The sequence below is a fragment of the Terrapene carolina genome, unplaced genomic scaffold (genome assembly GCF_002925995.2).
Source record: "Terrapene carolina triunguis isolate 2854851 unplaced genomic scaffold, T_m_triunguis-2.0 Scaffold210, whole genome shotgun sequence".
Taxonomy (NCBI): domain Eukaryota; kingdom Metazoa; phylum Chordata; order Testudines; family Emydidae; genus Terrapene; species Terrapene triunguis.
The window spans coordinates 45705685-45730176 of NW_020664561.1; the positions used below are offsets into that span (position 1 = coordinate 45705685).

Consider the following 24492-nt stretch of genomic DNA (forward strand, 5'->3'; position numbering starts at 1 on the left):
AGACTAATGATTAAAAAATATAAAAAATACCTTCAAACTCAGTAGATATTCACACACTGAATAACAAATGCCAATACCTTCTTCAGTACTGGTACCTCTGCCAAGTTCATCAATTATGATGAGTGATTTGTCATTAGCATTTTGCATGATATATGTTATCTAAGAAAAAAAATACTTTGTTATCTCTAGCAGTACATTTTTAAATCCCTCCCACCCCAAAAAACCAAACAAACCAACAAAAAGTCCACTGGTAAAGTGAGTAAAGAACAGAATCCTTCAGAAGATCCATGGCTTTCACCTCTGAGCAGCTTCCAAACAGCTGACATTTTAAAACAAACAAAACATCCTGCCACAAAACTGTTTGCCTCTTTCTCTCTAAATATGTAATTTTTCCTCAAAATGAGGTCTCAGGTGGAATACTAGCAACAGTCAGATATGGCCCAACAATAATTTAAGGTACAATACCTAATGAAACATCAAGACTAATGTCCAATGGAACAGTGATTTCTACTCCTGTTGGAATGGTTTCAGAGATATTGGACTTAAAACTGTGACATGATTTTTAGAAAAGCTATTATGAATAATTCTTAAAACTTCCTGCTCATCTCCAGCTTGCTGGTTGGGGAGCAGGTCTTAAAGTCCATAACTCACATTGAAAATCTTGAAGAAAAAAAGAGAAGATGGAAGGCAAGATAGAAAGTTTGAAGGGTGTTATAGAGAGGAGCAACAGGTAGAGAAAAGGATGGTTGTGGGTTTTTGTACCTTATTTTATAGCAGGCCTATTTTAGAAAAGTTTTAAAAAATAACTTACTGGTATTATTTTTCTGCCCTGCTTCCTGAGAAGTCCAGTTGTCCTAGTTACTAATACCTGTTTGCAATATGGAGGTCTGGTTAAACTCTTCTTCTTTTCATATGGCTTAAAAACAGCATCGTTAGATGTCCAGATCTAAGTTGGCAATCAAATTGATTGCTTCAGGTGACGCAGAGTAGATGGAAGAAATACCACTGATATATGATTATTTGGGACACTAGTTGATAAGGTGTTTCATAGCTTGAAGTCTGTTTCTGCACTCACAAATAGAATTGTGTATCAGTCTCCATTCATGGAGGACAGAGGCAAATCTGCCATGTGATGTGCACATTCAGTTCAAAGTGTAGCATATTTTCATGTGAGTGAAAAGCCAGTGGGTTGTTCAGTTGAGTCCTTGATGAGGTGTTTGTATGGAACACTGGTGTCCTTTCACTTTGCTCGCCATTGACTTTGTGGGAGAACACCAAGTCTTCGAACTCTTGCACTGCAAGCCAAAAAAGCTTTCTGGATTTGAGTTGGAATCTTGATATATTATTTAGATATTCATATATCGGAAAATCCTTCTTCCCTCATGTAGCAATGAATTTGGAGTGGGCTGATGTGTGCCAGTATGGGAAGCCATGGTTGTGGCATTGATTTTACTGTGCCTGTAATGACATGCATGATGGTGTTTAGCTGAGAATTGACAAATGATGCGTCTAGATGGGTCAGCAGTATTCTGTGGCAGAGTAGACAAAGGCTAGTGAAGAGGTTTGTAGACTTTTTGCATCGGCTCCCCAGGTTGTTGCTGACAGCTTATGGATGGGGTTTACACACATCTTTATTTTGTCATAGATATTTTTCAGGTGCTAGTGCAGAGGTGGGCAAACTACAGCCCATGGGCCACATCCGGCCCGCGAGACCCTCCTGCCCGGCCCCTGAGCTCCTGCCCTGGGGGGCTAGCCCCGGGCCCCTCCCCTGCTGTTCCCCCTCCCCCGCAGCCTCAGCTTGCTCCACCGCCGGCGCAATGCTCTGGGCGGCGGGGCTGCAACTCCTGGGGCAGCGCAGCTGCAGAGCCATGGCCTGACCCGGTGCTCTGTGCTGCGCGGTAGTGTGGCTGGCTCCAGCCTGTCCTGGTGCTCTGGGTGGCGCGGCTGGAGCACCGGTAAAGGGGCAGGGAGCAGGGGGGGTTGAATAGAGGGCAGAGGAGTTTGGGGTGGTGGTCAGGGGGCAGGGGTGTGGATAGGGGTCGGGGCGGTCAGGGGGCAGGGACCACAGGTGTTTAATGGGGGCAGGAGTCCCGGGGGGGGCAGTCAGGAAGGAGGAGGTGGGTTGGATGGGCGGTGGGGGGCAGTCAGGGGCAGGAGTTCTGGGGGCGGTCAAGGGAAAGGGAGAAGGGGTGGTTGGATAGGGCGGGGGTCCTGGGGGGGCAGTCAGGAATGAGAGGAGGGGTTGGATGGCGTGGCGGGGGGCAGTCAGGGGCGGGGGTTCTGGGGTGGTCAGGGGACAGGGAGTGGATGGTGCAGGGGTCCCGGGGGGGCCGTCAGGGAACAGGGGGGGTTGGATAGGGCAGGAGTCCGGGGGGGCATCAGGGGGTGAGAAGCGGGGGGGGGGGGTGGATAGGGGGCAGGGGCCGGGCCACGCATGGCTGTTTGGGGAGGCACAGCCTCCCCTAACTGGCCCTCCAGACAATTTCCGAAACCCGATGCGGCCCTCAGGCCAAAAAGTTTGCCCGCCCCTCTGCTAGTGGAATGTGAGGCTTTGGTCTAACATCACATCAAGACATTTTGCAGTCTTATCTTCTAGTCACAGAAGTCCATGTGCAGCTCTGCCCTAGTTTTTCGATTGTTTAGATGATATGCTGACACCACAGTTTTAGGCTATGTCTACACTGCATACCACATGTTTAGTAGGTGTAGCTCTCTGGTGCTGGAGTCTTAAATGGGGGGCAAAGGCTCCAGCAGCTCCTGTGGCAGAGAAATGCTCCAGCAGTGGGGAGCTGCCAGAACCTTTTCCCGCTGCTGGAGTCTTTCTCTGCAACTGGAAAAACTCCAGCAGTGGGGAGCCAGTTGCAGGACATTACACTGCTAAAAATAGCAGTGTAGATGGGGGAGTCACTGCTTGGATGAGTAGAGAGCCATGTAGGGTACATACCCACAAGGTTCAGGCATGTCTTTACTATACTCACCTAAACAATACCTCACCGTCTATACTGCTATTTAAACCTGTGCTGGGGGGAGGAGGGCATGTAGTGTATGTATGCTATATACCGTTTAAAGGAATATGCAATGTAGACATACCTTTAGTGGGCTTTGGTTTGGCTGTCAATATAAGAAATATTCTTCCAAGGTTATTCACCTCCTCCTTGGTGAAGGGAAATGATACGGGGATTGGGGATAGGTAGTGAGCTGACTATGTGTCAGAGCTCTCTGCACACTTTATGCTTAGTTGATTTGTCCCCTAGTACTTTTGAGTTCATAAGAAGCGTTTCTGCAATTGGACCAGCTTTTGATGTTCCCCTGGGTTTGCCGCCCCAAGCTGATGCAAAATTAGCCAAGCTTTGTGGCTGGAGTAAGTGAAATCCTGACCTTCAACTGTCTTGAGTCATCTTTGATGGCACGCTAGATTCAGTGACTTCAGCAGGCATGTTGCAGTATTTATTTGGTTCTTCTTTAATAGCCTTTTGTTTCTGGTTTCGTATGGAGTATATCGATTCTGATTGCTGCGAGAGATGTTTTTTCTTGCAGCTATTTGGATAAGTTTGCTGAAACGACCAAAATTTCCAGGCTTTAGTGGAATTGCGTCAATGGTGGCCTCAATTGTTGCAATGAATCCTGGCCAGTTTCCCTTTGAAACTTCTATTGCCATTTGGGCAATGACATGACTACTGGCAATGTGGATTAACACCAGTCGATGCTAGCTGTGTAGGAAGTAGCAAAAGTAATGCTAGACATATTCTGAGGGATTTCAACTGGTCTTCGGTGATGAAACAGAGATCTGGATTGCGGTATCCTTTCCAGGGGGCAGAATGAAAAGTGCCTCTGTCTTTTGCATAGAAAAGAAGGTATGTGTCTTCATTTGATGACAATTCCACAAGTGCCTCATCCACAATATCGTTAATACATTGTGTGGTGGCAACTGAAATCAATTACATATATATAAGCCAGGCAATAGACTGTGGGTAATGGGGGAGAAGACAAGTCTGTATTCAGTGGTTTATATACATTAAACACTCTTATCTTGATGATTCTTACTGAGATGGTCAAGGTTCCAGAGTTGCTCCTAGCAACTATCAGGTCATAATCCTCAATGCTGTGCTTGATGCACGTACCATGGCTGTGTTTTGGGTGATGGAGGTAGGTGATGAGATTGTAGTCAGCAATATGGCAGCGTGGTTCTTGAGTTTCTTGCAGGGCAATAATGTTAATCATGTTGTCTCATGTAACATGAGTTAGCTGGTTGCTTCTAGGCTGGTAAATACCTTCAACATTCAATTGGCAAATTCTTAGAGCTGGGTCTACAATTCTCTTAAGTGGCTCTGGATGGAGTCACTTTTTGGAGAGTAACTATTTCCATTGCTGTTCAATCCGGGACTTCACTGGGTGATGTTCGGATGCCGATTTGACAATATCGGTTGTGCTTTAGCACGTAACAATGGAGACCACATGGTAAAAGGTTGTCATCACCTGCCTCTGGTTAGTCTCTGAGCAGTAACTAATGGATCATATAGCAGCAACATCCAGACAGCTTTCTTTCACTCTACAAACAGCCATCCAGTAATTAACATTTCTTTCAGATGTATCACCTCAAGACTAGACTATTGTAATGAAGGGATGCATCTTAAATTCATGTGGAAACTGAAGCTGATGCAAAATTCACTTGTTAAGTAAAGGTTTGTTTTACCCATAATCACATTAAGACTGTGATTCACATAACATGTCAGACTGTGTTAAGTTCTGTGCTTGATAGTGGCAGCCTATTAGTTCCTGAGTTGATTTTCTGATGCTGGTTTTGACCTGTAAATCCCTAAATGGCCTGGGACCTACCTTTCTAAAAGATGCTTCTCTCCTCATGACATTCAATATGGAAGAGAGATATAGAAGCCAAGTTGTCTTTGACTGCTTTGTTTGTACACAGAATCATAGAAATGTAGGGCTGGAAGGGACCTTGAGAGGTCACCTAGTCCAGCCCCCTGTGCTGAGGCAGGACCAAGTACTCCTACACTATCCTTGACATGTGCTTGTCTAAAATAAAAGTGCTTCAGTGCCAATGAAATATAATCCATAAACCAATGTAAACTGTACCAGCTTAATGTTAATTAGGGCCCCTCATACTAAAATAATTAAACTTGTACCTCTTTCATTTCCTTCATGAATGTTGATGAATTTGTTTCTATATCATCATCCATACCAATTCTAGTGAAAATTTGCTCAGCAATTCTAAAAGAAGAATATTCTGCTGGGACGTAAGAACCTGCAAAATAAAATAAAAGTACAAATTATCTTATGTTATCACTGGTAGTAACACTATAGCTAAAAACTGGCCTTGTGTAATACACATAAAATCTCATCTTATTTTTAGAAACACATTTTTCCACTTAGTAAATAATGATATTTTCAGTAGAAAACAATTTGAGTAGTGCAAAAGAATACTGTTGCTCACCAATCTGTGCCATAATTTGACAGAGAGCAATCTGTTTCAGGTAAGTTGATTTTCCACTCATATTTGGTCCTGTAATAATGATAAAATTGCTGCCTTCTGTGATATACGTGTTATTAGAAACAGGTTTTTCCACAGATATCTTTTCAAGAATGGGATGCCATCCCTGCTTGATTGCTAATGTATCAGTAAATTCTGGACGAACTAAACCAAGAAAAAATTATAAGCAATGTTAAGCACTAACTACAAAAAAACCTACGACAATTATTAAAAAGTTACATTTTTAAATAAAATAAGAATCACTCATGCAGAGCAGAGCTCTGAGTCTGTTACTCTTCCTCTTGTTGAATAATGTCTTGCTACTTGAGTTGGGGGCTTCACTCCTCTGCCAGGCATAGCACTACAAGGTGCTGCCTCCATTTCCCCCAACCTGTATCTACAAAATAAGTCAAAACAAGCTTGCCTTAAAGCATTTCCCTTTAATTAACAGAAACAAATATCCCAAACAGGGAAAGACCTTCCACTCGAGCCTTTAATCCTACTACTAGCTCCAGATTTGGGAGACCCCTCTTATAATAGTTTTGTATTTTGCCTTCATCATGAGGCTCCTAGTCCTCCTCCCTGGAGCTGGAGTACTGTTCAGAACAGTCTTTCTGCTGTTTACATAAAATAACCCTCCATCCTCCTCCCAGAGCTGGAGGTACCACCTTCACCTTCCCAGTTCTCACTGGAGCTTGGGTAGAACTCTTGTCAGTGCTTTAGCTAACATAGCATAAAGATATGATCCAGTTCTTCTCCCTGGAACTGAGGTTCAGGTATCATTTGTCTATCCCAAGACAGAGTGGGCACCCTCCCCCTTTTCTATTGCCTGCTGTCTCCTGTCATCAGGAGTCTTTTTCCCCCGACACTGCTCCTTGCTGACCTCCTCTCCATACTGAGTTCTGGTAATTTTATTAAAGTCAGGTGCTCCCCTAATTGAGCAGTAATCAGCCACCTGGGCAATCGATTAGCTCCCAGTCCACCAATTAGCCACCAAGGCTGGCTTACCAACCTTAGTCATGGGTAGACTGTCCCTAATTCTCTCTAAAAGGCCAGTCACCCCATGACAAGAACTATTCACAAAGAAGGGATTATTCAACATGAGCAAGAGTGGAAGAATCAGAAAGGATATTCCCATGTAGAAGACCTGACCTATAGCTATCAAATCAGCAAAGACAGTATACTTGGAGGAATTAATGGGCTGTTTTCAGGTAGAGATTACATCTTTTATACAAGTCCTCATGATCTATTATAGAAAAATAACATCTTAGCCCTCCATCCTCAAATAACATGCCAAGATTGTGTTCAGAAGCAAGTGGGGGAATACATGAATAAAAGGGGAAAGAAAAATAGGAAAAATGAAGCTATAAAAGTAATTCATACACTGAACTGAAATCCAATTTTAGTTCGATAGATGACTAATATATGAAGAGATAAATACAAGAGCCACAAACTAGACCTGGTACTATTATATAAATACTGGGGGACAGGGGAGTAGCTTTACCAGCATTTTAATTTATATTTACCATCTCTTAGAAAGAAACTTACCATAGTCAGAAAGAGTGCAGGCATGGGCAAATGACAGCAACATATCCAACATTGACACAGTGTCAGAGAGTTTGTATAGGCAATGGATATGTTCATAGATTTCACTCAATAGTTTACACACTATCCTGCAAGCAGACAGCTCTGAATTAGTTACTGTACACTACTATATTTTATTGCTTTATACAGTTTACAGCAATAAAACAATTATTAAGTTCATAATGTCAATATGGTACTTAGATACTAGGATGACAGGCATTACATAAATGCCATAGAGATTTGTAAACATGGGCAATTGTGTGAATTTCTAAAAAGCATAGTAAGTTATTGGGGAACAACTTCTAGGCCAAATTCTGCCATCAGATGTGCAAATGCAACTCCCACTGCTTGAAAGGGAGCTGCATGTGCAAAATTGACTCTAAAAAATACAGCTTTGGAACCAATGGTGTTCTTTTGTCCTCCAAAAAGTGCGACTCTTCAGTTTCTTGAGTCCTTCATGTTTAAAATGGGTTCACATGATCTCCAGAAGAAGATGTAGCCAAAAATAGCCTATGTTAGCTTTTGTGATCTAGAAGAAAAGAGAACTATATATGCCCTTGGGTCCCTTTATAAGCATAATTTATGGAAAAACTGAAGGTAATTCTACTTAAAATGAAAGGCATACTTAATATAAATAATGGCTACACATTGCCAAATTGCTATACTCATTGTGTCATTTTGTGTTGATAATACTCTACAAAAAGTTTAATAAATGTGATGGATACTCTTCTTTTTTATGAATAAATCCCTATACATTTTAATCATAATTCAGAATAATGTAGATTTAGCCTTTTAATGTGCTCTCTCGTGAAGAACACTCTCTCTCTACAATCTGGAGTGCTTTTACAATACACCATAATTTAATAATGAAAATATATTAGAAAACCTCACAACTAGTTGTTAATATGGCAAATAAATCAAGTTAACACAAATATTAAAGAGTTTGAAATGTTCTTACAAGTAGGTCATGTGATAAATTTCTCTCAAAGATTCCTGGCATCTTTCATTCATTTTAATTAAGTCTGCTGAAGTAAAGCTATATGCATTTTTCATTTTAGTGATCTGTAGGGAAATTCAAACTTTAAGTAATACATGTCAAATAAACGCACATAAAGAAAGATTTCCAGAAAACAAAGTAGGAACAATCTGGAAAGCAAGTGACAAAACTGTTACCTTATTTCACTTTTCCTAAATAAAACAGCATGAAAAAACAAGAAAACAAAATGCAAATATCAGAATGATAGAAACCTTAGAACATATCATATCATCTCACAAATAATATACCACATTTAGACATTTAACACACTGTATAAAAGAATATGGGTTAAATAAATTCTATCCTCATTTATTATGTAATATCACTGAAGTCATTAATTGCATGACAAAACATGTCCAGAACACATACCTTTGTAAATTCTGAAGGAAGCTGACCATTAGGTAATGCTGCACATTCTGCATTCATTTGGATAAAAAATCCACGAGCAGAGCTGAAACTCATCTTCAAAGGTAGGTTGTATTTTTCTCCAAGCTGTGTTATCATTCCTAAGTAAGATGGGGAAAAAATCAGCCATAATTTAAATATTTTCTAACATACTATAAAACTCACTGTGTTATCTGAGTAGGAAATTCATCATGCAGATATCTAGATACCAATTCCAGTAAATTAGACAGCCTTGTTAGGACCTTGAAAGGGGGCTTGTGTGGAGGTGAAAGAGCTTAGTAAACCATTCAAATAAGAGCATTAGCTTTATAAAACTAGTGGACAAAAGGTGCCAGGTAAGAATAGGAGAATTCATAGGTTCTTTTTAAAGATATTCATATGTTGTCATGGGGATCTCAGGGGTGGGTTGTCCTTCTGCTAGAAAGGAAGATTTCTCAGAGAAGTAAGCTTCAGATGAATCCACTTTCATGCCAGTGGTGTTTCCACGCTGCTTTCTCAACAGGTAACTGTAATGCTTAGATCTGGGGCTGTCGATCTTTTCCTACTCACTCCATAGTTCAGAATCCTTTGCATTTCTAAATCCTAACCCCAACCCACCCACCTGGGAGGGTGATAGATGCAGGGGACTATTAGGTGGCAGGAGGAAAGGTGCTGCTAAATGGTAGGAATTCTGAATTTTGCTGAGTGGGGTACAGGCATGTGTGGGTGCCTGGGTGGATGAGGAAAAATACTGATGTTGTACTACTGTGTGGGGAGAAAAGAAGGATGCTGTTGAACAAGGTTTCCCTGGCATTCACACTCCTCACTGAGCTGGCTCAACCTCCCACTGTTGCTACCACCAGAGACACAGGCCAGCAAATGGTTGGGTAGAGAAGATGGGCTGTGTTGGACACCTGGGTCCTGGATTCAGAGTAGCAGCTGTGTTAGTCTGTATCCGCAAAAAGAACAGGAGTACTTGTGGCATCTTAGAGACTAACAAATTTATTTGAGCATAAGCTTTCGTGGGCTACATCCCACTTCTTCGGATGCATAGAATCCACGAAAGCTTATGCTCAAATAAATTTGTTAGTCTCTAAGGTGTCACAAGTACTCCTGTTCTTTCTGGGTCCTGGCGTCACTCAGTGCTCCAGTGTGTCAGCATTTGCTTCCTCAATGCTTAGCATGGTAACAGGAAAAGGAGCTCTTCCGCTGTAAACATGTGGGCTGCAGTGAAACTGGACTGCACTAATCATCAGGAGGGAGAAAGAGCTCCTCCCTGCCTACATTTCTCTGGGTCTTAGCAGCCATGTAAGGAAAATTTTGGAAAGCAAGGGAACAACTAAATTCTTGTGATGTTCACTCTGTGTGATGTCAACTGTAAGCTACAAAGCTAACAGGAACCTCAAGACAATCTATAGTATATTATTGGTGTTAAAAATTCTACTATTCATGTGTGCTATTTGTCATTCTTGCCTGTTAAAGTGTGAACTAAGGGTATGTCTACACTACGAGAGTAGTTCGATTTCACTTAAATCGAATATGTGGAATCGATATTGCAAAGTCTAACGTGTGTGTCCACACTAAGGACAGTAATTCGACTTTGTGAGTCCACACTAACGGGGAAAGCGTCGACATTGGAAGCGGTGCACTGTGGGCAGCTATCCCACAGTTCCCGCAGTCCCCGCTGCCCATTGGAATTCTGGGTCGAGCCGCCAATGCCTTCTGGGTAAAAAAAATGTGTCGAGGGTGCTTTTGGGTAACTGTCGTCATCCGTCCGTCACTACCGCCCTCCCTCCCTGAAAGCGCCGGCGGGAAATCAGTTCGCGCACTTTTCTGGTCAGTGACAGCGCGGACGCCACAGCACTGCGAGCATGGAGCCCGCTGCGACCATCGCTGCAGTTGTGTCCGTTGTCAACGCCTCGCAGCTTATCATCCACCTTTCCCAGAGGCAGATGCAGATAAATCGGGCGAGGAGGCTACGGCACCGCGGTGAGGGCCTGAAGTCTGAGAGTAGCACAGGCCTGTCAGAAAGCACGGGACCCAGCGCCGAGGACATCACGGTGACAATGGGTCATGTGGATGTTGTGGAACGGCGATTCTGGGCCCGGGAAACAAGCACGGACTGGTGGGACCGCATAGTGCTGCAGGTCTGGGATGAATCCCAGTGGCTGCGAAACTTTCGCATGCGGAAGGGGACTTTCTTTGAACTTTGTGAGTTGCTGTCCCCTGCCCTGAAGCGCAATGACACCCGGATGCGAGCAGCCCTGACTGTCCAGAAGCGAGTGGCCATAGCCCTCTGGAAGCTTGCAACACCAGACAGCTACCGGTCAGTCGCGAACCACTTTGGCGTGGGCAAATCTACCGTGGGGGTTGTTGTCATGCAAGTAGCCAACGCAATCGTTGAGGTACTGCTCTCAAAGGTAGTGACCCTGGGAAACGCGCAGGCCATCATAGATGGCTTCGCCGCGATGGGATTCCCAAACTGCGGTGGGGCTATAGATGGAACTCACATCCCTATCCTGGGACCGAACCACCAGGCCAGCCAGTACATTAACAGAAAGGGCTACTTTTCAAAGGTGCTGCAAGCACTGGTGGACCATCGGGGACGTTTTACAAACATAAACGTCGGATGGCCGGGCAAAGTTCATGACGCTCGCGTTTTCAGGAACTCTGGTCTGTTTAGACGGCTGCAGGAAGGTATTTACTTTCCGGACCACAAAATAACTCTTGGGGATGTGGAGATGCCTACAGTGATCCTCGGGGACCCAGCCTACCCGCTAATGCCCTGGCTCATGAAGCCCTATACTGGCGCTCTGGACACTGAAAAAGAACTCTTCAACTACCGGCTGAGCAAGTGCAGAATGGTGGTGGAGTGTGCTTTTGGCCGTCTCAAGGGGAGATGGAGAAGCTTACTGACTCGCTGTGATCTCAGCGAAACCAATATCCCCATTGTTATAGCAGCTTGCTGTGTGCTCCACAATCTCTGTGAGAGCAAGGGGGAGACCTTTATGGCGGGGTGGGAGGTTGAGGCAAATAGCCTGGCTTCTGATTACGCCCAGCCAGACAATTAGAAGAGCCCAGCGGGACGCGCTGTGCATCCGGGAGGCTCTGAAAGCTAGGTTCCTGAGTGAGCAGGGTAACCTGTGACTTTTAAGTTTGTTTACAGAGAAGCTGAACCTGGCCCCGTTTCTTTACCCAGTGAATGTTCACTATCCTCTCCAGTTACATACCCCGTTTACCCCGTTCCCCCCCTTCCAACACACGTTTAAAAATAAAATGACTTCTATTTTGTTAATGGCCACCGTTTTCTTTATTACTGTTTTCGCGGGAATGTTTTAAACCTGGGACGCAGACTGTGGTGGGGAGCGGGTGTAGTGTACTGATGCAAATGATGCTTCTAAACTGCAGGAATGACAGGCTCCGCAGTGGTGGACTGGTTGTTTCAACGGAGCCTGCCAGCCCTCCTGATGGGGACTGCGTGTATGTGGTGGCTATGTGACTTTGTGGCAGGGGGAGGAGGGTTACAGATCCCCTGCTGCGTGGCTCTGTGATCCAGGATAAGGACCGCTGCATAAGATCTGTAACTGCCCTCCCCCGCCACAAAGTCACAGAGCAACCCCCCCCCCCACAGAACATGAAAACCACCTCCCAGACTGACCAGGGTAACTAGTGACTGCACTGTGTGTGTGCCCTGCTGCTGTCCTGTCCAATTACCAACCCCTTTCCCCCCCTTCAGACAGACTCTCCTCTAAAGAACATGATGGAAACAGTAATGAACAGAAACGTATTTTTTATTAACAACCACACATGAAACTGGAGGGTGAAACTTGGACAGGGGCTTGGGTGAGGCGGGAAGGAAAGGACTTTTCAAATTTTGGGGAATGAGAGCCTTCTGGTGCTTGAGCAGTCTGCAGGGGTGGAGTGAGAGTTTTCACGGACTCTGCCACCCCTCCTTCTTTGGACTTTGGGTGAGGGGGGTATGGGACTTGGTGGCGGGGGAGGGCAGTTACTGATAGACTGCAGTGGGGCTCTGTCCTCCTGCCTCCGTTCCTGCAGAACATCCACAAGGCGCCGGAGCGTGTCCGTTTGCTCCCTCATTAGTCCAAGCAGCGTTTGAGTCGCCTGCTGGTCTTCCTGCCGCCACCTCTCCTCCCGTTCCATGTGTGACCGGTGCATTTGGGACAAGTTCTCCCTCCACTGGGTCTGCTGTGCTGCCTGGGCTCGGGAGCAGCCCATTAGTTGCGAGAACATGTCCTCCCGCGTCCTCTACTTCCTCCACCTAATCTGCGCTAGCCTCTGGGAGTGTGATGCCAGGCTGGGTTGGGAGACAGTCGCAGATGTGGCTGTGGGAATGGGAAAAAGGGAGTGAATTCCTCAGAAAGATAAATGTAGTTGTGAACAAAGAACATAGTCTTTCTCTGTGAACAAGACCATGCACAGCACCTATCACATGCGCACTCAGGACAAAGTCGAATTTTCGGCCCTCGCATTCAGTGCCTGGGGTCTTGCACTGCCGATCTGAGAAGCGGGGCAGGACACCGGAATTTGTGTAGCAGGCAGACATGGTAAGCCGTAGACTTGTGGCTGCTTAAAACTTTAATAGTAGCACTGGCCTCCTTTCACATTGAAAGCAACGCCAGTCCCTGCTGCCAGCAATCCGGCAAACATGAACTCTGCCCCTGTCCCACCCCCTCGCGGCTGTCCCAGGGAAAGATCCCTGTATGCCGCCCCTCTCCCACCTCCACCGCGTGGCTGTAAACCGGCGGTTACAGTTCTGTAAAGGAACGGGCAAGCAGTCCCAATACTAACATTCCCCTACCTAATTCAAAGCAGGTCACCATGAGCGACATCACCCTGATGAGTATCTCAGACAGTGATAAAGAAAGAATGCTCCGGGAAAGCCTGCAAAGACCAGGGCCGTATGCCGCCATGCTCTGTAGGACAATGATCCCGGAGTACTTGATTGTCTCCTGGTGCGGAAACGTTTCATACCACGGAGGACCCAATAAGGCCGCTCTCCCCAGGAACCTGATGCAAAGGCTTTCCAATTACCTCCAGGAGAGCTTCGTCGAGATGTCCCAGGAGGATTTCTGCTCTATCCCCGGACATGTAGACCGCATTTTACTGTAGCTGCACTGGCAGGGACTAAACAGTAGAGCGGCTTGGGCAGAACAATCATGCAAAAACGGACATTGTTAGTTTTTTTTTTAATAGTTGCACTGCCCGGGACTGAAACGTTAAGCGCCTAGGGCAAAGTAATCATGAACAACCCATTGTTAATATTCTTAATATTCCTGTTCTGTTAAAAATAAATGTTTACATGTTTAAAACACTTACTGGATGATCCTTCCCCTGATTCTGTGTCCGGGTTAACGGCTGGGGACGGTTGGTAGGGGATCTCTGTGAGGGTGATGAAGAGATCCTGGCTGTCGGGGAAATCAGCGTTGCAAGCGCTGTCGACTGCCTCGTCCTCCTCATCTCTTTCCTCATCTTCCCCGTCCGCTAACATGTCCGAGGAACCGGCAGTGGACAATATCCCATCCTCAGAGTCCACGGTCACTGGTGGGGTAGTGGTGGCGGCCGCACCTAGGATGGAATGCAGTGCCTCGTAGAAACGGGATGTCTGGGGCTGGGCTCCAGAGCGTCCGTTTGCCTCTTTGGTCTTCTGGTAGCCTTGTCTCAGCTCCTTGATTTTCACGCGGCACTGCGTTGCATCCCGGCTGTATCCTCTCTCTGCCATGGCTTTAGAGATCTTCTCATAGATCTTTGCATTCCGTCTTTTGGAGCGCAGCTCGGAAAGCACGGACTCATCTCCCCACACAGCGATGAGATCCAAGACTTCCCAATCAGTCCATGCTGGGGCCCTCTTTCTAGTCTGAGATTGCACTGCCATCTCTGCTGGAGCGCTCTGCATCGTTGCCAGTGCTGCTGAGCTCGCCACGATGTCCAAACAGGAAATGAGATTCAAACTGCCCAGACAGGAAAAGGAATTCAAATTTTCCCGGGGCTTTTCCTGTGTGGCTGGTCAGAGCATCCGAGCTCAGACTGCTGTCCAGAGCGTCAACAGAGTGGTGCACTGTGGGATAGCTCCCAGAGCTATTAGCGTCGATTTCCATCCACACCTACCCTAATTCGATATGGCCATGTCGAATTTAGCGCTACTCCCTTCGTTGGGGAGGAGTACAGAACTCGAATTTAAGAGACCTCTATGTCGAACTAAATAGCTTCGTGGTGTGGACGGGTGCAGGGTTTATTCGATGTAACGGCGCTAAATTTGACATAAACGCCTAGTGTAGACCAGGCCTAAAAGAACAATCTTGTCTGCTCAGAAACGTGATAGGAGCCATTCGGAAAAAGACAATTATTTTCATCAACTTTAGACACTTTATCTAAAACAGTTACACTCAAATAATAGAGGCATTCTTCCAACATTGATTTTATTCATTTTGGCTTTAAAATAATATCAAGAAAGTGGTTTTACACAATTCTTAATAGCACACAGTTAAATCATAGCTCACGACTCAAACTAGTTAAAATATTAAAAACAAAGTATTTGTGTTTGTAATGTGTCAGCAGATGATAAAACTAAATTTTTTGTACCAGAAAATTTTATTTGAAATAATATTGTTTCAACACTTCAAACTGAATTTAGATGCACTGCATTGTAGGTGCAAACCATAGGTTTTAAATGGAAAGATTACAATATGTTTGATTCATATACAGCTTGTTTTTTTGTGGCAGAATAAATGAAGCAATCTTTTTACTTTTTAAAATCACAAAATAATTATTCATCATTTCATTTTAATTACAGTTTTTATCTACAAATGGAAAACCTCAATGTACATTTCAAATAGGGTTACCATATTTTAAGTTCCCAAATAGAGGACACTGCAAGGGGAAAGGGAGAGCTGGAGGGGGAGGGGAGTACAGTTTCTTTCTACTTTGAATATCTTTGAATATCTAACATTTATAAATAACAAGTGTAATGTCCTCAAAATGTCCTGAAATAGGACAAGAAAGGAAATATCATGGACATTTGTTCATATTTCAAAAATCTGCCAGGACAGAGATCGGAGGACCAAAAAGAGGTTGTGTCTGGGAAAACCGAGACGTATGGCAACCCTAATTTCAAATGTACCTCAACTTTTTTTTTATCAATGACAAAATCAAATTACAATAAAAATACTTGCCTTCTCTTCATTAGAAAGTTAGCACTATATATATTCTTGTACAATTTTATGGTTCTATATAACAGGTGCAATATATTTCTATTAGTGATCAATCATGAAATACCTGCTATGTCATCTACAATCTCTGTGTATGTTCTACGAGCTATATCAAGGAATTCATTGATGTTTGGCCTGACTGCGTAGCACTTCTGGGTCCTCATATTCAGGCATCCTTTTGTGTATCTTGTATCATCATTAATGACAGTTTTAATCTTTTCAAGTATGATTCCAAACCTACAACAGTAGTTATATCAGTAACGGAATTAGCTAGGTAATATTTTTCAACTTCATTTTCAATATCATCTTCAATTATAAATAAAAATGACTGAAGCCAATACACTAAAAACTTACCATGTGATTTTTTTTTTACCTGAGACATCATATGAACACACTTAACTTTAACCTAAATATTTTAATACCTTAAAGAATAGCAGACATTGCACACTGCTCAGATATCGGAAACCGCTACTTGTCCTGAGTCATTTTGGGTGATTCTAAGAAATCAAAGTATTCTCAATTTTTTTTTGTCTTTTCAATAATATCTACTGGAGTATTTAAATTTTGTAAGAACTCCAATTATGTTTGTCATTCATAACCAATCAACTATTGTTAAAACCAATTTTCTGTTTATCTTTTTTAAAATTTCTCCTGCAATAGTTGAAAAACTGAATTTCTAAAAACTTCATAAAGAATAAGTAAAATTAAGAGTTTCTAATGATAACACAAAAAACAGGAGCTATATCTATAAATAATTCAAGAAGCAACATCTTAAAATCCTAGACATCCTCAGAAAAAAGGAGACAACAAGATATTCTAGCTATGAAAATATTATCACAATACCTTTTGTCTTCCAGAGAACTGTAATATGCCTTTAACAGATGTGTCTTGCAGCTTTTCAAAGCAGCCTATTGAAAATTAAAATATAGATTAAAATTTAATCACGTTTTTATGATTAAATAACCATTTTAACAGTCTGTAAGGCCTTTAGAGTCACCTAGGCTTATTTGAAATTGGGGTGATATAGAGAGCTTACCGGCTGGGCTGGCATAATCATTATAAAATTAAGCTTTTAACTAGCATTCAGAATCCAGTTCCGAAAGTATTAGAGACTCAAATATGTTTATTTTTAAATCAATATCAAACTTAGCATAGATTTAGAGGCCCTTGTCTTATTTTTAGAGGATGTTACTACAGTGACAATGTACAGTTCCATGAGATATAAAGTAAATATAATGAACTGCACTGTGTGACAACAAAGATTAACTAGTTTGGGTTTTATATAGAAAAAGTAACAGAATACATTTCACCTTTAGAGGATCCACAAGTTCCAGAGTATGCTTCAGATAGATTAAATTAGTTATTTTTGATTCAGCAGCTTTAACCTGTTGGGAAAAAAATATTACAAATACAGTACGTATAAATTTTTAAAATACATTTCAAAACAAGCATGCATTTTACACACATATTCTGAATGTATTTTTCATGCACTATTAAGTGATTTATGAAAATTCATATGACTAATGACCAGCTTGACAATTTGTAAATTTGCTGTTTTTAAAAAATATATATATTTGACTATATATGGCTTGAGAAAACTCAAATTACAATACAATATTTTCAAAAGAGTTCTTCAACTGACAAGAAGTCTAAAATATTTGTGCTTTCTTACAGAGAACAGAACATTTGCTATGTGCTGTTGCCTTATAAAGAAAGAATAGGTAGCAGTTCCATAAGAAAAAAAAATCTAATTTTTGTGTGGAGAGTTTAAATCAATGTTGGAAAATCAACGGCTTCTGAAAATGAAACTGAAGAAAACTTTAGATTTGAAAAATGGAAAAATCTTATGTAGAAGCTAAGGCAGATTTTCAAAGGCACAAACGAAAATCTTCCTTGTTTTTAAAGTCAAATTAATAGAAAATATAAATAAAAGTGAAGGCTCCTGTGTGGGAAATACTAAACAGTATTTTTATTTCAATTTTATGAAAAATTCAATTACACATAAAAATCTACTAAAAAGTCTTAGTTTACTTTAAAAATAATTATGCTACAAATTTTTGGAACAGAAACACCCCAACCCACCCAATTTCTAATGTTCTGAAGTTTCTTAGAAGGAAAAATGTGCTCACAGAACTCAATTAAATCCCTTTATATGTTACTGAATTTTGCAGAATTTTCTTCTCAGAATGAAGCTTGGCAATCAGCCCAGACGGTGTCTTAGTGCAATCAAAGTATCAGGGGCGACATTTACAGAAATATTTCTTAAGATGGAGCAATTTGATTGCCTTGGGTCACCTTACCAAGGAGAAAGCAAGCAAGGGTAGCTGTTCCAACCATTGCAAGTTTCTGCCAAAATCCCCCCCACATACACACATTACCAATTACAACTCCAGGAACTTCAGTGTGTCTTGCTTTTAAGAAAAGAAAAAAAAGCATCGTTCAACAGTTTTTTTTATTCTATACCTGTTAGTAACATTAGTCTGTTAGTCTTAAATGTACCACAGGACTCTCTGTTGCATTATAACTTGGTGTTTTAATTTATTTTTTAACATTTTAAAATAGGCACATGGATGAGAGTACAAAGAAAGATTTATTTCCTTTCTAATTTCTTTTTTGTCTGAACTAGCATCCAGAAACACTAAGGAAAATTGTGATGTACTGGCTGTATTTTAAGTATACTGAATCAGAATAGTTCTTTTGTTAACAATGAAGTCTAGGCAGCTGTTTTGTTACTAAAGCACTTTCCTGACATACTTTTTTGCACTAGTTGGATGCACTTAGTCATTGGTTAGTAATGTTTTGCAGTTTGCAAATAACGGAAGTGATAACAGCCTACTCTAAGATGAGTTAGTTGAAGCTGTCGAGGTCGGTGCTGAAGTCCAGGATTCAAATCTTGCTGTTGATGCACTGGGGATAGGGGCACGTAACAGATTTTTTAAAATTACATTTAAAACAAAATGGGGTGGCAGAATCTGGCCCTAAAAATACCTTGATTTGAGATGTTGACTTGTATTTAAATATTCTCGGTATCCCTCTATCTCTAAAACAGCTTGCTACATACGGCAGGTTCAAATTTTCAATATATTTTAATCCCCTTGAAAATTTGTGCATGTGCTATATTTGAAGAAAATGAGTTGTAATAAAACAAATGTTAATAATTGCTGCATCTAATTGTACTGTCTATGTTATGTGTATTAATAGTTTGTATCCTGATCGCTGCTGAGAGAGAACTTATTTCATAGTTGTAAGAGACTTTCACTTGGCGTAAGCATGAAGGCCTGTGTTTGGAAGCTAAAAGGAACAAGATTCTAAGTTCTGGCTTGACAGGTTTGGAAAGTTTATTTAGTAACTGAAACTAAACTAAAGAGGTTTGTTTTTTAGTAAATTTTTTGCAGCCCATTTATAAGGGATAATCTCAACTGCTTTACATTGCATAAGAGGCTCCTGAGGCTAATTAATAGACAAAGCAAAGTTAAGTGGGCAATCGATCTAAAAACTATGAGTATATTACAAAAAGGAGATTATTTCTATTATACAATTTTTAACATTAAAAGGTGTATTTTACCTTTCATGCTCATATGAAAATACTTCTCTCTCTTACTCTCCAGTGATGTTAAGATGAAGGTGTGATTAGGATGAATAAATAAGAGGATGCAGATTTTAAAAGTACAGTGGCATTTGTGAAGTAACAACAGTCACGTTTTTTTAGTCATTCTCCACAAGGGTAACAGGGCCTCGGTTCCTCTCCAACTCCGTAACAGCTTGAGCTTGTTAGCCTTGCTGCTTTGCCCACCTTTTCTCCCTCACTTGCGAAGAAATGAGTGTTGGATTAGACTGGGTGTAGGAAGTTGTGGATCGTGTGAGAGCAATTCACATCAGTCATGTATTTTGTTGCTGTGTATTTGAGCTGATCTGGGGGAACCAACAGGCCTGTTTCAGTGTATTTTTAAAATATTGTCAAAGATGCCTAGAGCATTAGATGGGTGCTCTTTTACTCTCTACATAAATCTAAATAAATAAATGAAAACACTTTGTGACTGGCTGAAATTCTTCTCCTGTTACAAAGTAAAAATATGGTTTAGTTTAAGGGGTATGTACTTTCATCTTTCTGGGTGAGGAGCAACATATATAAATCACTGTATATCTTTAAAACTATGTTTCCATCCCTTTTTAATGTACAATCTTTTTCTTACACTATAATACAATTGTACAGCTGCTATATGAAGTTTACATGTTGCATACTCTATTGAGATAACTGACAATTATTCATTATTTATGAGATAGATGCATTTATAAACCTACTGTATCTTGCTTTGGAATTTGTACTAAAATTGAAAGAAGTTGTTCAGTATCCAGGAATCTTGAAATCACTGTAAAACAAAATTAAACACAAATTAGAAACTGAGTTAAAACTTGCGATAATTTTAATAACAAATCTTTAACAAATAAGTGATTTAATTTTCCAAAAGAAAACAGGCACAGAAAACTATTTAGTACTTCTGTTTGTGAAGTCATTTTCTTCCCTCATCCTATCACAGAAAAATCTTGACAAAGTATTGTAGCTTCAATTACCAGAAAGAAAACAGACAAAAGAACTACCTATCTATCTAGATTCTTATGTCACATCCATAAGCATGGTATCTGAGCACTTCTTGGTCATTGTATCATGATGGCTATAATGACATCAGCTCTCCTGTATTCTCTTCAGTAAAGAAACTCTCAGAACTTAAACAACCTAAAAAATATTGAACGGTAAGAACATTACTATCCCCACAACAGGGTAGGAGGGCTGAAATATAAATGAGGGAAAAGTGGGAGACTATAACAAAAACGGCATTGTTAATAAACTACTGTCCCTTGTCAATTGTCTCTACTTCCTATCTTATAACAGAAAACATGTCAGACTGCAGATGTAGCAGGCAGTCCTCAAGAGCAAACAGGCTATCTTAAAAATCATAGCAACATTCTCTGTTTGAAAATTCCCATCCAATTAAGATGACTATGTATCTGCCGTGCAATTTCAAGAGTTGTAACCTGAGCCTGTGGTGGAATGACCTTATCAGAAGGAAGCCAGACAGAATATAGCACTAACTATGCAACTACAATAACTCAAGAAAGATGCTGGCTGGTGGGCACTACTGAACTATTGAAGAGGCAGCAGACCCCCATGCATCCTGCAGAGGAAAGATCCCCAAATCCAATAAAAGCCCTGGTGTGTGGCAGTGCTTTAGTGGTGCTACAGCACTGATTGCTGAAGAGCTAAACATATGGTCAATCCTCCTGTATGGTGTGAGAGCTGGACATTTAAAAAGGAAACTGAGACACGACTCAGAGCGTTTAAGTTTTGGTGTTACAGAAGGTTAAAAATTAGCTGGATAACCAAAATTATGAATGATCAGGTGATGAAACGGAACAATTTAAAAGAGCAAAATTATTTGATATTGTAGGTAAGAAAATAAAATCTTTCTGTGGACAAATTGCTTGCCGATCACCAGAGCAACTTGATTCCAGCTCTTATACTATCAGGCAAGAGGAAGAAAGAGAACCAGCTATGTTGGAAACATCACCAGGTGGACTGGTATCCAAAGAAAACTAGAAGTTTTACAACTCTGTTGTGACTCTGAAAGATGGAAGGTGAAGGTTGACAACTTCCATATTAGAAATGTCATGAAAGGACACAACTGAGGAATTAGCCTCCACTTGAAAGGAGATAATGTACTGACCTTTCTCAGGTATTACCCTAGCTCCTGCTGCATTTCACACCTGGTCTTAAGGGCAAAGAATGAGAGATCACAATGGGAGACCTACATTTCTGGCAAGGACCAGTGTGAAAATTTTTACAAATCATAAGGACCATCACCCACATCAGAACTGTTCTAACAGTCACAAAGAAAATAATGAGAGCTGTATGGTTCATACATTTTAAGGCCAGATGGAACCATTCAAATCTAACTTCCTACACAACACAGGCTATAGAACCTCATCCAGTAATTTCTGCATCAAACCTATAACTTCTGTTTGAGCAACAGCATACCTTTTAGAAAGATGTCAAATCTTAAGACTCCAAATGATGGAGAATCCACTCTATCCCTAGGTAAGTTGTTCCAATAGTTAATTACCCTTACTGTTAAAACTTTGTGCCTTATTTATAGTCTGAATTTCTTTTGCTTCAGTTTCTAACCCTGGGCCCTTTTCTGTGCCGTTTTCTGCTGGATTAAAGAGCTATCTACCGTCAGATATCACTTTCCCACGTACATATTGGAAACTGTAACCAAATCACCTCTTAACCTTCCCTTAGATAAACTAAATAGATTGAGCTTCTTTAGTCTTTCACTATAAGGCTTGTTTTCCAGTCTCAAATCTTTCATGTAGTTCTTCGCTGAACCTTTTCCACTTCAAAAATGATGTTGGAAAAATTGGAGACACCAGAACTCAATGCAGTATTCCAGTAAAGGTCTCACTAATGCAGTATACAGACATAATACCAACTCTCTACTCCTACTCGATATTCCCGATTATGCATCTAGGGATCATGTTCACCCTCTTAGCTACAGCATTACAGAGGAAGCTCAGAGTCAAATGGTTATCTGCCAGTACATCCAAGTCCTTTTCAGGATTGCTGCATTCCAGAATAGCGTGACTTACATTCTTTGTTCGTAGATGTATGATCTACTTTTGGCTGTATTAAAATGCATATTGTTCACCTTATTAAATGATCCAGGATTGTCTGTATAATTTACCTGTCCCCGTCATTATTTATCACTCCACCAATTTGAGTGTCATCTGTAAATATTAATCCATTTAACATGGGCTACACATAGTGCAAATTCTTAAAAAATCAGAATGCATGCTAGAATCTAAGTATATTATGCCAACACAGTAAACTTTATCAAACGTGATCTTGTCAAAAAATACCAAATTTATTTGTCAAGACCTATTTTCCATAAAACCATGTTGATTGGCATTAATTATGCTAACATCCTTTAATTCTTCACTGATTGCATTCCATATCAGCCTTTCCATGATTTTGCCAGGATAGAGGCCCACAGTTATCTGGGTCATCCCATTTACCCTCTTTAAATATTAAAATATTAGTAAATGGTGACTTTTTTCCAATCCTTCTTTGTTCCCAGATTTGTTAAAAATCAAAATTAATGATTCTGGGAGTTCCTTGTCCTATTCTTTTAATAGAAAGAAAGCAGCTGCTCCTCACAAGTTAGAGAGCTGATCACTAACAAGATCAAGAGACAATGTTTGACAAGTAGTCTTGTGGGAAAGCATATATTATAGTCCACCTCTCCTACCTACCTCACTACCTTTGAGCTACAAGTGCCAAAACACAGTCTCCTCTGCTGCATCTTATAAATAAATAAATAAATAAATGGAGGTATCCTATCTCCTAGAACTGGAAGGGACCATGAAAGGTCATCGAGTCCAGCCCCCTGCCTTCACTAGCAGGACCATCTTCACATGCATATTTCTGATCTATTGAAATGGGGTGGGTGGGTATGGATGAAGTTAAAACTGGAGAAATACACTCCATGTTTCCAAGGGAAAGGAAGCAAAAATACTAAAGAAAAAGTGGGTGGGCCGGTGTTTTTATACCTTTTGCCTCCTTACTTCTTCACAGGTGGGATATAAATGTCAAAATATTTTCTATGATAGGATGGAGACAGAGAAAGAATGAGAAATTCCCATTCACTGTTTTTGGTAGTTGTGATGCAGTAACTTTTTCCAAACTTTTATTTTAAAAATGTGTATTTGTAATATTTAAGGTGTAAAAATAAAGGATAAACATACTATCTAAGCCACTCTGACGATCTGCAAAATTTGGTGGTATTTATATATTCACATCTGCTCCACTGGTATAATATCAAGCTAAACAGTGTAGCTCTATAGACTACATGTCATCCATTTTTGTGTTGTGAAAGCCTTGGAAAGAGTTCCTGATCTGACCAAAAGTGATTACTCGTTTAGCCAAAAACCACAATAAGCCGTCCAAAACCAAGAAATAAAGGTTTTGCGAATTTAATTCCTCTTTAAAGCACCATTTGCTGGTCTGCCTCATTTACTAAAAATTTTAGCAAAATGATCAAAAAAGAGGTAAAAAGTCAAATTAAATAATGACAGATTATGAACTATTACTAGAAATCATAGCATTTTTAAAATCCACTATGAAATGTAATTTGACAAGTCAAAACATGTTTCATATCTATTTTATTAATACATGCTATGAGTTTTCAGCTATTATAAAAACCAAAATATTTAAATGGGTATTTTAAGTGTTTTAAAAATAAAACAAGCTATTACCTGCCTGAAGACTAAAAAAGAGCTCCTCATCCTGGAGTAGTTCCTGAATACAATCCAATCTTGTGTTAATTGTTTCAGCATCAACCAGAGGCTCCAGGATATTAGACCTAAGTCTTCGGCTTCCACCTGGAGTTTTAGTATAATTTAGAACGCCAAAAAGAGTGTGACCATTCCTTTGAAAATAACAAATTTAAAAAAACAAAAAATAAAAAAAAATCAAGCTGATACAAATCAAATGAAATTTTCAGATTAAATTAGCCTACAATTTATAGCTTGATTACCAGAAGTGCTGAGCACACACAAATTCCCTTGAACTCCATGTGAGCTCTGGGACCTCAGACGGAAAATCAGACTATGAGTAAGGCTACATTTTAGTCACAGGTATTTTTAGTAAAAGTCACAGACAGGTCACGGGCAGTGTCATAACTATAAAGGGAAGGGTAACAGCTCTCTGTGTACAGAGA

At 40.9% G+C, this 24492-nt stretch overlaps 1 protein-coding gene across 1 annotated transcript in view; it reads right to left on the reverse strand.

Moving 5' to 3' along the window:
- LOC112109814 (mutS protein homolog 4) overlaps positions 1-24492 on the reverse strand; it is a 68933-nt gene that overhangs the window by 12488 nt on the left and 31953 nt on the right. The window contains exons 7-17 of the mRNA XM_029912373.1: positions 24029-24201; positions 20021-20088; positions 17029-17103; positions 16562-16626; positions 15786-15955; positions 8478-8614; positions 8031-8134; positions 7037-7161; positions 5453-5653; positions 5145-5263; positions 31-159 (exon numbers count right to left, since the gene is read on the reverse strand). Coding sequence (XP_029768233.1) covers positions 31-159; positions 5145-5263; positions 5453-5653; positions 7037-7161; positions 8031-8134; positions 8478-8614; positions 15786-15955; positions 16562-16626; positions 17029-17103; positions 20021-20088; positions 24029-24201 — 1366 coding nt within the window. The remainder of the gene's footprint in view (positions 1-30; positions 160-5144; positions 5264-5452; positions 5654-7036; positions 7162-8030; positions 8135-8477; positions 8615-15785; positions 15956-16561; positions 16627-17028; positions 17104-20020; positions 20089-24028; positions 24202-24492) is intronic.